Source organism: Orcinus orca, chromosome 1 (assembly GCF_937001465.1).
Source record: "Orcinus orca chromosome 1, mOrcOrc1.1, whole genome shotgun sequence".
Lineage (NCBI taxonomy): Eukaryota > Metazoa > Chordata > Mammalia > Artiodactyla > Delphinidae > Orcinus > Orcinus orca.
Genome location: NC_064559.1, coordinates 154,752,247 through 154,767,598, shown reverse-complemented (window position 1 = coordinate 154,767,598; position 15,352 = coordinate 154,752,247). Strand labels below are relative to the sequence as shown.

At 43.0% G+C, this 15,352-nt stretch overlaps 1 protein-coding gene across 1 annotated transcript in view; it reads left to right on the top strand.

Annotated features, from left to right (window-relative positions):
• The first annotated feature begins 2,766 nt into the window (after positions 1 to 2,766).
• The window catches only part of IL12RB2 (interleukin 12 receptor subunit beta 2), an 84,311-nt gene continuing 71,725 nt past the window's right edge, over positions 2,767 to 15,352 (top strand). Inside the window, exons 1-2 of the mRNA XM_004280762.4 lie at positions 2,767 to 2,875; positions 13,956 to 14,067. Coding sequence (XP_004280810.1) covers positions 13,992 to 14,067 — 76 coding nt within the window. The 5' untranslated portion in view covers positions 2,767 to 2,875; positions 13,956 to 13,991. The remainder of the gene's footprint in view (positions 2,876 to 13,955; positions 14,068 to 15,352) is intronic.

Here is a 15,352-nt window from a genome sequence, read left to right as displayed (position 1 = left end):
CTCATGGAGCTCAATATCAAAAAACAAACAATCCAATTAAAAAATGGGCAGAAAACCTAAATAGACATTTCACCAAGGAAGACATACAGATGGCCAAGAGGCACATGAAAAGATGCTCAACATCACTAATTATTAGGGAAATGCAAATCAAAACTACAATGAGGCATCACTTCACGCCAGTCAGAATGGCCATTATCAAAAAATCTAGAATCAATAAATGTTGGAAGGGATGTGGTGAAAAGGTAACCCTCCTGCACTGTTGGCAGGAATGTAAATTGATACAACCACTATGGAAAACAGTATGGAGGTTCCTTAAAAAACTAAAAATAGAACTACCATATGACCCAGCAATCCCACTACTGGGTATATACCCTGAGAAAACCACAATTCAAAAAGAGACATGTACCACAATGTTCACTGCAGCACTATTTACAATAGCCAGGATATGGAAGAAGCCTAAGTGTCCATCGACAGATGAATGGATAAAGATGTGGCACATATATACAATGGAATATTACTCAGCCATAAAAAGAAACAAAATTGAGTTATTTGTAGTGAGGTGGATGGACCTGGAGTCTGTCATACAGAGTGAAGTAAGTCATAAAGAGAAAAACAAATACCATTTGCTAACGCATATATATGGAATCTAAAAAAAAAAATTGTACTAATGGACCTAGTTGCAGGGGAGGAATAAAGATTAGACATAGAGAATGGACCTGAGGACATGGGGTGGGAGGGGGAAGCCTTGGCGAAGTGAGAGTAGCATGGACATATATACACTACCAAATGTAAAACAGTTAGCTAGTGGGAAGCAGCAGCATAGCACAGGGAGATCAGCTCCATGCTCTGAGATGACCGAGAGGGGTGGGATAGGGAGGATGCGAGGGAGGCTCAAGAGGGAGGGGATATGGGGATATACGTATGCATATGGATGATTCACTTTGGTGTACAATAGAAACTAACACAGTATTGTGAAGCAATTATACTCCAATAACGATCTATTAAAAAGAAATTGGGAGGTGTCTTATGCTTACTGCCCAAACGGTATGGTGATGGAGTTGGCTCTGCACATACTAAGCAAGCCTGGATTGGTTTCAGTGGAAGGGAAGAACATCCCAGAGGTAACAGTGGGACATTCTTTTAAGAAATGTGGCTTTATTAATACTCATGTCACTGAAGATGATATTGAGTGAAACAAAAAAGTCATCAGGAATGTTGCAGACTGAACGCGAATGTATCTAAAGAATATTTTAACCAAATTTATTTTGCTTCTATTTTCCTTTTTCTTTTCAAATGAACAAGACTGATAGCAAACACATATGTCTAATAAATCTAAAAGGGATATTTTTTAAAACATAAAAATTTTAGGGGCTTCCCTGGTGGTGCAGTGGTTAAGAATCTGCCTGCCTTCGCAGGGAACACGGGTTTGAGCCCTGGTCCGGGAAGATCCCACATGCCGTGGAGCAACTAAGTCCGTGCGCCACAACTACTGAGTCTGCGCTCTAGAGCCCATGGGCCACAACTACTGAAGCCCACGTGCCACAACCACTGAAGCCCACGTGCCTAGAGCCCATGCTCCTCAACAAGAGAAGCCACCACAATGTGAAGCCCACGCACCGCAACGAAGAGTAGCCCCCGCTCGCGGCCATCAGAGAAAAGCTTCCACGCAGCAACGAAGACCCAACGCAGCCAAAATAAATAAATAAAATAAAATAATAAAATAAAAAAATTTTTTGAAAATAAAAATTTCAATTAAAAATATTCTAAGTGACAAGAAAGCATTATGTCACAAGTTTATAAGACAGTTCTTTTTCTTACTAGTGTATAAAAAATAGTACGGGGCTTCCCTGGTGGCGCAGTGGTTGAGAGTCCTCCTGCCGATGCAAGGGACACAGGTTCGTGCCCCAGTCCGGGAAGATCCCACATACCGCGGAGTGGCTGGGCCCGTGAGCCATGGCCGCTGGGCCTGCGCGTGCGGAGCCTGTGCTCCGCAACGGGAGAGGCCACAACAGTGAGCGGCCCAAGTACCACCAAAAAAAAAGCAAAAAAATAGTACGTCTTAGAGTTGAATTCCTAGCGTCAATAAAATATTGTCATAAGTAAAAGCACCGCTGTCATCCCCTCTGCATTTTGGACAGTTTTCCCTCTTCCCTCAGAATCCCACTTATAACATATGGAACATGGGACCATTTAGAGTCAGGGTCATGCCACCTATTTAATGTGAATTCTTTCTTACTTTTTAGTTACAAACACAAACGAAAGTTCTAGTATTTTCTTCTCACACCCAGTCTTACACACAGCCCGCTTCGGTGACCGCAGCACTAGGGTGTGGTAAGTGCTGGGCAAGCACAGAAGAACGTCTCTGAGGAAAGTTCTCTACAGAGTGTCAACGAAGTGCCGCTTCCCCGTGGCGGTGAAGGGCGAGAACATGATTCGGCCGTGCTTTTCATACCCTGGTGCTTAATTCACCTCACCACCCCGGCTGAGGAGCGAGGCTTTCCTACCCTCCTTGTATAGAAGGGGAACCCGACGTGTGCCGCGGTAATTACCTTGCTCCGGGCGGCACTGGCACGGGCATAGCCCGCCAGGAGCGGAACCGGACCCTGGCCGGCCCGCTTCGACAGCTGACAGTGCAGCCGCTTTCCCTCTGCCGACGACCACGGCCACATCCATCTCCTCGGCCCGGGCGCCGCCCGACGCACGTCCGCGCGCGCCCCTGCGCCGCCGGAGCGCCCACCCCGGGGTCACAGGCGGGGCGCGCACGGGCACCGGAACGCCCGGAGCGCACACTGCCTGCGCCGCACGTGCGTCCCGCAGCACCCGGGCCATCGGCTCCGCGCCGCCCCGCAGCGGGCCCGCGGGCTGGAGACGCGCGGTGAGTGGCCGGGGAATCGGTGGGGCGCGGACGCTTGGGACCCCCGGCTTTCGTGCTTCGCTTCTCCCGGGGAGGGGGATTTGGGGGCGGCCTCTGCTCATCTGGGTCCTCACTGTGGGCTGGACGTTCGCTTGAGAGTGCCGGGTCGCGGTTGGCCAGATGGAGCGGAGGGGCGCTCAGATTGAGTTTCCAAGGCGTTCGCAGAACGGTGGGAACGTGAGGAGGGGAGGGCTGGTGTCTGGAAACGGCAGCGGGTACCCGTCAGGGGCCAGGCCCACGGGCGTGACTCGCGGCTCGGAAGTGGATCTTTTGTGAATAAGATATGGAGGAGTCTTACTTAGTCTTGCATGGGGGTGAATTGTCCCTTTCTCCGCAGCACTTTCCTGGGGCCTCTGTAGACGCAGAGTCCCCACCTGTCTAGTCACTAGCAGAATGCTCTGGGGCGAGCCGCCTGGCCAGTCGCTTTTCTCATCTGTGAAATGTCTCTTTAGAGAGGCTCTTTTCACTTGGTTGAGGGGCAGTAAATACAAACATTGGAGGAGATTAAGTATCCCTGCGATTAGATCCAGGTTTTACGAATAGCAATGCAAATGCATACAAAAAGTTTTTTCCTGGTATCTCAAAAGAACAAGGCAAAACTCCGAATGTCTGTTACAATCCCCTACGAGTATATCCTGTGTGGATAAAAGTCTTCGTTGAGCACCTACTATGGACTTGGCCCTTGAGTATCACTGTTATCCTCTATAATTCTTTAGAAACTCAGTGAACTGGTTATAAGTATTCCCGTTTTACAGATGTGGAAACTTTCACACTTTTACAGAGATAGTGAGTTACAGGATTTTGGCTCCAGACTCTGTGCTCCTTGCCTTTGCACCTCTGACTCAAAACATTATATCCACCTCCACTTGGGCAAACAAACATTAGATTCTGGTTCCCATTAACAAGGAATGGTACAGTGCCCTGTTTCTCTGTCCAGCATATAACTGAAAGGACCTTAGTGGCTGAGAGCTGATACTCTTTCCCTCCATTTTAATGTGAAATTCTCAATTCATTACTGTCACTTTCTTGGGCACAAAAGGCTCTAAAAGAGTTTGCAGCATTCTTTTATCATGTATCATGTTTCTTGACTGTCATGATGCTTACATAAATTCCCAAATTTTGGCAAGCTTTGAATCTTTCTTACATTAGAATGAGTTCTAGTGTGGAAAAAATTCTAAAGCAGATGTGAGATTTTTATGGGAGAAGAATCGTATAAGTACAGTAGATGTACATCATTTCTCAATTGTGGACTTTTTTTTTTTAATTGTACCTGCTTTGTTCTTTGGCCAATTATTTGTCATCTTTGCAATTACACTCACAGCACTGCTCTCAACTTCTGCATGTACATTTGTGCAGGCTAATCTGGAAAGAAACCCAAATCCCAAAGAAGCTTTGTCCAATTTCCTTTTTTCTTGGAACATGGTGGTGTTCTTTGCTAATGGTAACAATGTGTTTTTAAAGTATGAATATGTATTGAACATCTGTTATGTTCAAGACATTGTGCTGGTCATTGTAATATAAAGAAACGTAAGTCTCACTTCCTGTCCTCAAAAAAGTTAAAACTGTTTAGGAAGACAATAATTATGAGAACACTTAGTATGTCATAAATTATAAGTGGCATGAAGTCACCTTTTATGAAGGAGGTATGGGATCTAGTTTTAATCAAATTAATTCTTCAGTGATGAGCCAGATGAATGGGCCAAGAGAGAGGTCAAAAAGCAAGGCTGTCTAGCTTAATTCTAACAATGTCCTTGATAAGTAAATGATATTATCTTTTTTCTTATAATAATAATAATGGATGATAGTATTTATTGAGCTCTTTCTATATACCAGGCACTTTGCTAAGAGCTTCTCATTTAACTCCCACAATAATCCCGTGAGTTTGGTGCTATCTTTATTTTTATTTTACAATTGAGGAAACTCAAGCATGGAAGGTAGTTCTAATTTATCTAATTCTGAATTTACTTCTGGTTTTTCTGTATTATCATGATCAACTTGCAGATCTCTCCACCTGCAGAATAGAGATACCAATAGTTACTTTATTTAGTAGAAGACCAAATGTTAACAACTCAGTCACATGCTCTGCATTGTGATAAATTGCTAAGTAAATGCCTATAAAAGATTATTAAGATTAGAATCTTAATTTACATCCCTTTTGCAGTAAAAGGAAAATATTAAGTAAAACAGGCAGAGGTGCTGAGATATGGGATTATTAGTGTCGAGATTTCGGTTGAATTTTTAGTTTATAGAAGAAACCTTGAGGAATATTGTAGCATGGTGATCGTTAGTCTTTGTCTGCCCCCTAGACCCAGGGTGCCTCCAATTATATTAAGATAGTTGTGAAATTCCGAGAAAACTCTTAAAACAAAGAAATTGTAATGTGCTTTAATATTTTTAATGCCTTATAGCACTAAGAAAAGACTCGGGTTGAAGCTACAAAACTTGCCAGGATTTTACAAGACTCAAGGATAAACCTGCCACTCCCATGCCATTGTCCACGAATAGAGACTTCAAGGTTAAATGTGTCAAAGGAGAGACCTTTCCAATAAACTAAGGAAGAAAAGTTAGTGAAAGAGATCTAATTTTCTCAATAAATGTGGATTGCCATTTTTCAGAGTTACTTGTGATGATGACACAGGTAGAAGTGGAGAAAGCAGGATGACACCTGGCCCCAGGATGATCCTCTGGCCCTAAATACCAGGCTGTTTCCAGTATATCATCCTTTTCAGTAAAAGATGGCTTATTTTATTTATAGCTATTGAAGGATGCAGAGAGTGAAATTAGAGAAGATTGGATTGTTGAAACTTAATTGAACAAGTGCCATGAAAATTGTAGCCTTGTGAAGCTAATCGAAGAAAGAAAAAACATAGCAAATAACACCAACTGATCTGAAAGTACCTTGTTTCTTCAAGACTCCATCCACGTCTTATTTCTTCTTTCTTTATTTCCTGTTTATTGCTCTATTGTAGGAATGCTTGTTCAATTTATAAGACAGTTCACAATACACATGATTCTGGGGTTGGGGCCTGATAAGATTCCCTAATGCATTTTAAATGTAATTTGTTTACACACAACATTTCAGGAGCCAGTATATTATGTCCAGGGTGATATATCTGAATTGGAAATAGAGACGAATAGGTCTGACAGAACATTCCAGAAAAACAGGAAAGAAGGGAAAAAAGCATAAGGGGATCTTCGTTAAGAAAAATTATAAAGAGGTCATAAAGCGGGAAAGGAGAAAACACCCTAAAATTTAAAAAAAGAGAGAGAGAGGGACCCAAACTTCAGAAGTCTCCTGAATTCAAGCAAGAGAAGAAAGTTCCTGTAAATGGGTAAAATTAGGACTACGAATGCTAACCAGTGAGATGAGAGAAGGTTCAAGAGAACCTCAGCAGCTGCATAAGAAAGGAAAACAGGTGTGCTTCCAATTCGGCTCATGTAATGGGGGTTGAAACTGTTGGCTAGAAAGAAGAAAAAGCAGAAGGGGTTGATGTGGTTACTTTCCTTCCCCTTTAAGCCATCTGACATGACATTATGAAGGGGGTGATTTGATGATCTGAGGCTGGCAGGCTAGGGTTTGTCCGTGTTATGGCTTGTTCGATTTTTCAACAAATGGTAGACTCAGAAGCAAAAAGGAGATGATGCTTTGGTCAGGAAACTCTTCTTTTTCATGACATAGCCCATGGAAAGGTATGGGGAAGAGAAGTTGGCTCCAGTGGCTGAGTTGCAAGTTAGCTACTTGGTGGACCTGATTTTCCTCTTCCATCCTCAGAGTGGAACAGATCATTAGAGATGGTTACATATTGTATGTACACTGGGTTTTATTGTTTGATCTTCTTTTGAGGGAGGTGGGTGATTCAACCTTCTGAAAACTAAAGCATTAGTCATTGTAAGTGCTTTACTAGATGGGTATCATAAAGATTGTATGTCATGTACATCAAACATAATAAAAGATCAACAAACTGTAGCAGTAGTATTAAGGGCAGTGTTAATATTAGCGTTATTTCTAGTTGTATGCTGCTATAGTTGCAACTGATCAGAAGCAATCTTACCTGCTAGAAGTAATCTTGGATTAGAAATTGGGACACCTCCGTTCTGATCTGGATTCTGCTATTAATGTGACCTTTGGACCTTTGGCAAGTCCCTTGTTTTCTCTAGGGCTCAGTTTATCTGTATATAAAATGAGGAATGTAGGGCTTCCCTGGTGGCGCAGTGGTTGGGAGTCCACCTGCCGACGCAGGGGACAGAGATTCGTGCCCCGGTCCGGGAAGATCCCATATGCCACGGAGCGGCTGGGCCCGTGAGCCATGGCCGCTGAGCCTGCGCGTCCGGAGCCTGTGCTCCGCGACGGGAGAGGCCACAACAGTGAGAGGCCCGCGTACCGCAAAAAAAAAAAAAAAAAAATGAGGAATGTAGAATACATGACCTCCAAAGTGTTGTCTCTGTACTGATCTGCCACCAGTAAGATATGTCTATCAGTAGCTTTGCTGACAGAAGAGAATGATTTTGTACCCTGCCTCATTGCGTCACCTGGGTAATTAACGGCATGGATTTATAAGGCAGACAGCCTTAATGCACATTCAGAACAATCACTTGGTTGTTCTCTGGTGGCCCAGACTCAAATGTCAGCTTTTGGGAGGGGGAAGGAGCAGTAGGACATGGTAATTATTGGCTAACCTTTGAGGTTCCTTCCTCCTCTGAGTTATTAAATTCTTTGATAGCCAGGGCTAAGACTGCCTAACATATGACCTTTTTCCTAGTCTAACAAAACATACAATTCCAATACGTTGAAAGTCGTAAACGATTTAGAAAAGAGATACAAAAGCTGGACCCAGAAGGGAAAATGGGAGCTAGCCTCAGTGGAGTGCCTACCCTGTGCTAGGTATTCTCATGGGTCCATGACACTGGCATATTCATCCTCCTAGTAACTTTGTCTAGGTAGGTATTCCTGAACTCATTGCATGAATGAGGAAATGGCCCCCTGACAGTTAACAGCATACAGTAGAACTGAGATTCACTAGCCTTTTTCTTTTCCACAATACCATGCTGCCCCTTGAGCTTACTATGGTGCTACAGAAGAAAAGTGATGTGGAAGTAGGAAGAGTTCTAGCCTACATGAAATTACCACCTGTGGTAAGGGTTTTTCCTAGCCTAGTCAAATATGATTTTAGCTGTTTATTTTGTGCTTCTTGGAGCAGTGGGGAAAGAGAGGCTTACTGAGGGGGAATTGTCTCTGCCCTCCTGCCAGTTGCTTTATTTCTGGCTGGTCTCCGCCCCCCTCATTGAGATGTTGTTTTCACTGTCTGGAAATTGTCACCACTTGAGTGATGAGTCAGTGACATAGCACACTCTTTGATTTTCTGATTCAAGACAGAGTTGTAGTTTTAATATTGACCCTCCAGGCAGGCTGTATGAAGGATGTTTACAGTTGATAGGAGGTTTCATTTTATTGGAAGATACCTCATTTACTTGAAGGTCTTTGGGGTTCTGAGTTTCTTATAAATGAAGCAGCTATTTTATCTGGTCATTCAGAGGAAATGAGCATGTTTGTGTTTGAATCAATGTACTATATAAACTCAAATTTATCCTCTATTTTGCCTATTTCATATATAGGTGTGTATATATATCTATCATATATATACATATTTCAGATATATACATTTTTAAAATTCTTATAATAACCAAGTAATGTTTTACTATTGAATATTTGGAGAATGTTATCGCTTCATAAGTTGCAAGGCACATTGAAAGATACCCTGTAGATACCCTTTGCAGTTAAGAAGCAGAAACCTATTTAATCCCTATATATCTGTTCATTCCGTTATCTTCTAATTCAATCCATAATTTCCTTTATGCCAGAATATTCCAAGGCTTAATGAAAACTAATGAATTTTAAACTAAACTAAGGTAGCTACAATAAAAAAAGACTTATTAATGATGTCGAACACCATGTAGCAGAATAAGATTTAATATACTTTTAATGTATTGTAGTTATATTAAACTAAACAAGAAGTAAAAAACAAAAACCATTTAAATTTCATTCAGTTCAGCACATGCCTTTTATGTGCCACGGGTTGTGGCCTCTGCCCATGAGGAACTTGCAAGCTAACGGAGGAGACAAGCCGATACCGGAAGAAATTAGTCCTATTTAATACAACAGGTGCTAAGATAGGAGGATGCCAGGATGCTATGAAGATACTAGTAGGAGGCTTCAGTCTACCTGAAGACATCCATAAGGCTAAGATCTGGCTACTTCTTTCCATCTCTGCTGCTATCACTGTGGTCCACATCACCATCATTTCCTACCTGGGCCTCCCCAGGTGCTTCCTAACTGGTCTGCTTGCTTCTACTCCAGCCTCCATACACAGAGCCAAGACTAGTTTTTCTGTTTGTTTGCTTTTGTATTTGTGTTTAATGTAATTCATATCTTGTGATACCCTAGTTAAAACCCAGTTAAATAAATAAATAAACCCTCTAATGATATACCAATGGTTTCCCATAGATTGGAGAGTAAAATCCAGGCTCCCTTCCATGGCAAACAAGCCCATGGTAGATCTGGCTCCTACCTTCTTCTCAAATTTCATTTCATACCATTCTCCCCAGAGTCACTTTCCCCAGCTACCCTGACCTTATTTCTATGCCTCAACCACAGCAAGCTTGTTCCTTTGCCTCCAGGCTTTGCACTCAACATTTATTCTGTCAGGAAGTCTCTTTGAGTCTTTGTCTGGCCTGTGCCAATCTCAGCTCAAGTTTCACCTCCTAGAAACACCTTCATTGACTGGCTTCTCTCCTCCTCGGGTTCTCTCTCCCCTTAGCCTCTCTTATTCTTTCGCCATTATCTGAAGGTATTTGTTTGTTATTTATTTGTCTTTTGTCTACCTTCTCCAGAATGTTGGTTCCATGAGACCTAAAACCTTGTCTGTCTTTTTCTCCACTCTCTCCCAAGTCCTTGGCACATAGCAATGGCTAAATATATATTTGTTGAATAAATGAGTGAATAGAAGGTGCCTGAGCTGAGTTGGGATGGATGAGTAAGACTTAGCCAATCTGGGGCTTCCCTGGTGGCGCAGTGGTTAAGAATCCGCCTGCCAGTGCAGGGGACATGGGTTCAAGCCCTGGTCCGGGAAGATCCCACATGCCGCGGAGCAACTAAGCCTGTGCGCCACAACTACTGAGCCTGCGCTCTAGAGCCTGCGCTCCTAGAGCCCGTGCTCTGCAACAAGAGAAGCCACCGCAGTGAGAAGCCTGTGCACCGCAGCAAAGAGTTGTCCCTGCTCGCCTCAACTAGCGAAAAGCCCGGATACAGCAACAAAGACCCAACACAGCCAAAAATAAATTAAATAAATTAAAAAAAAATACCATTCACTAAAAAAAAAAGACTTAGCCAGTCTAAGAACAGTGGAAATGTAAGAGAATAGCATGAACAAAGACACAGAAGCATGTATTGGCATGGGATGTGCAGCTCAGTGTTACTAGACAACAGTGTCAACAGTGGTGGATGTGGCTGGTAATGAAGACAGGAATTAGCTCACAGAAGCCATTGTGTGCCATGACTTGGGCCTTCATGATTTAGAGAGAGCAAAACTGTTGGATTTCAATTTAGATCAGTGTTTCTCAAACATTTTAAACCAAGACCCAGAGAATACATTTTACAGTATCTGTGAGCTGAGGGTCATCTCCAGATTTCAGAGGCACCGCCTTCCTTGGCCCATAACCCCCTCCCTCCATCTTCAAAGGCAGCTGCACAGTCCTCGCTCTACAGCTGTCTGACCGACCCTTCTGCCTCCCTCACCCACTTTTAGGGACTCGCATAATTAGATCGGGCCCATCTGGGTGTCCAGGATAACCTCCTCCCCTCAAGGTCCCTAACTTTAGTCACATCTCCAAAGTCCCTTTGTCGTGCAACATAATATATTCACAGGTCTGGGGATTAGGGCATGGACATCTTTGGTGGGCCATTATGCTGCCTACCACAGGGACGTTTATAGGGAATTGTCTATAGCCCCTCCATCCCTCCGTCCCTTCTCTCGTTCAATAAAGACATATTGAGTACTCTTTCCCAATGCCAAGTGCTTGCATACGGCAGTGAGCAAGACAGTCAAAGTTCCTGCTGTCATGGTGGCTTAAACTCTAGCACAAAGACAGATGACAAATAAGACAATCAAATAAATAAACAAGATAGTTACAGATTGTATCATGAAGTAAATAAGGTGGTGAGTAGAAAGGAGATGGCCAAGACCACTTTGGCTGAGTGGTCAGGGAGGGGCTCTCTGAGGAAGTGACACATGATCTGAGGTCTGAGAGATATAAGCCAGTCAGCCACTAAGAAGAGCCAGGGGAAGAGGATTCTAGCAGAGGAAATGAAAAGCGCAGAGTCCCCGGAGCAGCAAAGGGCATGTCTTGTTCAAGGAACAGTCTGAAGGCCAGTGTGAATGAAGCAGAGCTGGCAAGGCAAAAACGTAGAGCAAATGATGGTGGCAAGATAGGAGACATGAAGCCATGCAGTGGCTGAGAGACTCATGTATGGTAAGGACTTGGGATTTTTTTTCTAACAGCAATGGGGACCTGTTGATGTTTTTTTTTTGTTTTCTTTTTTTGCGGTACGCGGGCCTCTCACTGTTGTGGCCTCTCCCGTTGCGGAGCACAGGCTCCGGACGCGCAGGCTCAGCAGCCATGGCTCACGGGCCCCGTCGCTCCGCGGCATGTGGGATCTTCCCGGACCGGGGCACGAACCCATGTCCCCTGCATCAGCAGGCGGACTCTCAACCACTGCGCCACCAGGGAAGCCCTGTTGACGGGTTTTAAATAGAGGTGATATGAAGCAGGTAACATAATCTGATGTATGTTTTTAAAAGGTAGTCAGCTATGTGAAAATGACTTAGAAAGGGGCAAAGATGGATGGAGAGGCACATTAAGGAGCTACTGCAGTCATCTAGGGGAGAGAGGACAGTGGTTTGGACTGGGGTGAGGACGGTAGAAATGGAGAGAAGTGGACTGATCTGTGATGTATTCAGGAGATAAAATTGACAGGACTTAGTGATGGTTTGGCTGTGGGGCATGAGAGAGAGGGTGGAATCGAGGATGACGTCTAGGTTTTTGAGCAATTCAGGGGATAAAAATATTATTCATGGAGGTAGAAAAGGCTGGAGGAAGAACCAGTTTGGAGAAGGGAGACCAAAAATTCAATTTGAATATGTTAATATTGAGCAGTCTCTTAGATGTCCAAGAAGTGATGTCAAGGAGACATACGTATGAGACTAGAGCTCAGAGCAATGTCTGAGTTGAAGATAAGCATCGGAGAGTCTTTAGCATACAGATGGTATCTAGAGCCAGGTGACCAGAGGAGATCCCTCGGGAGAGACTAGAAATAGAGACAAAAATGTCTTGAGTACACTGAGGTCCTCCAAGACTTAACAGTCAGGAGGAGGAGGAAGAGCCACCAGCAAAGACTATTGAAAAGATGCTGATATTATCTGGGGGCTACCCTAAGTGATGATTGGGTTAGAGGCAGAGGAGTCAGAAGAGCAAATGGGGCTTCCCTGGTGGCGCAGTGGCTGAGAGTCCGCCTGCCGATTCAGGGGACGTGGGTTCGTGCCCCGGTCCAGGAAGATCCCACATGCCGCGGAGCGCCTGGGCCTGTGAGCTGTGGCCGCTGAGCCTGCGTGTCCGGAGCCTGTGCTCCACAACGGGGGAGGCCACAACAGTGAGAGGCCCGTGTACCGCAAAAAAGGAAAGAACAAGTGGACACTTTCTAGAAGCCCACTAGGGCAGGACTGTTGTATCTCTAGCACTTAACACGGTGCCTGGCAGATGAAAGGTAGCCATCACTGTTGAATGAATAAGTGAATTTTTCTGAGGCTCTCCAGTACGTTCTGGCCCATTTCTAGGTATGGGAATGCGAGGTGAACATTTGCATTGGCTGGTTGCCAGTGGCCCAACATCACACAGCTTTTCAGCCTGCTTCATGAATTTCTGGCCCACCTTTAATAGAATTTAGGGATTTGCTAAAGTCATTCCTTAAATTTAAACTTGGAAACAAACAGAAATCACTAGCTTGCGTTTTCCAAATCATTCAAGGTAAAAATACTCAGTAAAATAAATAAATAATGAATTAACAAGCAAACAAACAAAATTGAACTTCTATAGAAAACCCAAACAGCCCCCTAAGAACGCTTGGAATTCTTTTCTTACTGCCAAAGAGATCAATCTTTTACTAAATTCTTGGTGGGGGGGGGCCGGGGTGTGTGTGGTTATGAGCCACTTTTTTAAAATTATTATTATTATTATTATTATTTTTTTTTTTTTTTTTGTGGTACGTGGGCCTCTCACCGCTGTGGCCTCTCCCGTTGCGGAGCACAGGCTCCGGATGCGCAGGCTCAGCGGCCATGGCTTACGGGCCTATGAGCCACTTTTTAATCTCCTGTTACTTCCAGAAGCACATAACTAGATCAGAAATTCTCACTACTGGAGCTTCCCTGGTGGTCCAGTGGCTAAGACTTCGCCTTCCAAAGCAGGGGGTGTGGGTTCCATCTCTGGTCAGGGAGCTAAGATCCCACATGCCTTGCGGCCAAAAAACCAAAACATAAAACAGAAGCAATATTGTAACAAATTCAGTAAAAGACTTTAAATTTTAAAAATTAAAAAAAAGAAAGAAATTCTCACTACTCTTGGAATTTAATACTACTGTGTTTGACTATGCTGATGCAGCCCTGTTTGGAAGAAAAAAGCTTTGTGTGAGACTGAAGCTCAGAAGGTTAAGTAACTTGCCCAATAGTCTCAAAGTATTTAAACCAGTTCTAAAGGACTCCAAAGGCCAGATCTCTTCCCCCACCCTTTGCTGACCCCAAGAAGCTTAAAGGACATGGGGGTTAGAGGTGGCTAAGATTTTCAGTTTACTAGTTTTAAAGGTAAACTTCATTAAAAAAAAAAAATCTTAACAACGTGAAGAAAATTAAAGGGGCATTTTAAGCCCTCTGAATAGTATTGGTTCTGGTATTTTGTGAATGTATTTAACATGAATGAATTTGTCTTCTTTTACAAGGAAGAATACAGAGGTGTATTCCAGAGTTGACTGTCCATGGTACATACAGTTAACGGGTGCCCATTGGCACTTATTTTTATCATCGTGTGGCTGTTAGTTAAAGCAAAAATAGGTAAGATATTTCTGTAATCTAATCTGTGGAGGGATTTTTGGTTTAAATTCTCAGTTATAGATGGAATATGCATTTGTGGTAAATGTTCTGGTAGTTGGTCTTTTGTAGTCAATCTTCTGTCAAGTTTAAGTGGATAAGTCTGGTTCTATGTCTGTTAACTAATATGTATTTTATTTCATTAATACTAATGATTAAGAGTCCAATGATATCTTTTCCTCTTAACAAAATGACTAGGTATCAAGATAGGCATCATGAATGAATGTTTTACATTATAGTGCATTTTAACAGAGGGTATTCATGGATGGTTCAGCTCTGCTAAAAAAATAATGGCTGGCGTTTTCTTTGCTGTTTTTTTTTTAAATTATTTATTTATTTATTTTTGGCTGCGTTGGGTCTTCGTTTCTGCGCGAGGGCTTTCTCTAGTTGCGGCGAGCAGGGGCCACTCTTCATCGCGGTGCGCGGGCCTCTCACTGTTGAGACCTCTCTTGTTGCGGAGCACAAGCTCCAGATGCGCAGGCTCAGTAGTTGTGGCTCACGGGCCCAGTTGCTCCGCGGCATGTGGGATCTTCCCAGACCAGGGCTCGAACCCGTGTCCCCTGCATTGGCAGGCGGATTCTCAACCACTGTGCCACCAGGGAAGCCCTCTTTGCTGTTTTTATTGGCATCTTATTTTTTACTTTCTGGCCCCTTAGGATCAAAGAAACAGAAAACAAAAATATAAGTAAGATAAGAGAGAGAAAGAGACTTAGTTCTGAAAATAAAAATGGAAACTTTTCAGAATTCAGTATTTCTTTTATTTGATTTGAATAACTTTTTTACCAATTTGTTTATGGTAGTTGATCCAAGCAATCTGATAATTACCAAAAAAGGCTTTCAGTGGAGGCTTTATATCACATCTAAAAATTCAAGGTGAGTCTATAATTCTGAGGGTTTTTTTCTTTTTTTCATCAGCAGTAGTGAGTACTACCCAAAACTGTAATAGCCTTTTAAACATTTCTAACAGCTTGTTCATCATTTTGGTATGAGTATTGAAGTAAGTGTTATAAATCATAAGTGGGGATGGAAACAAATGTGATTTATTCTGGGAAGTAATTTTTAGTAGTCTGGTGAATAATTTGCATATAAGGGAGATTGGTTTTTCCTAGAACTGTGCTCCTGAATGTTCTTCCAACCCTATTTTCTCACCACTTTCCTATTTATAGTTCTGGTTATAGTATTACTGTTTTGAGAAGGATGTACATTTTAATTCAAATACAGTTAGCCTTCAATATGTTTGCCTTCTCTC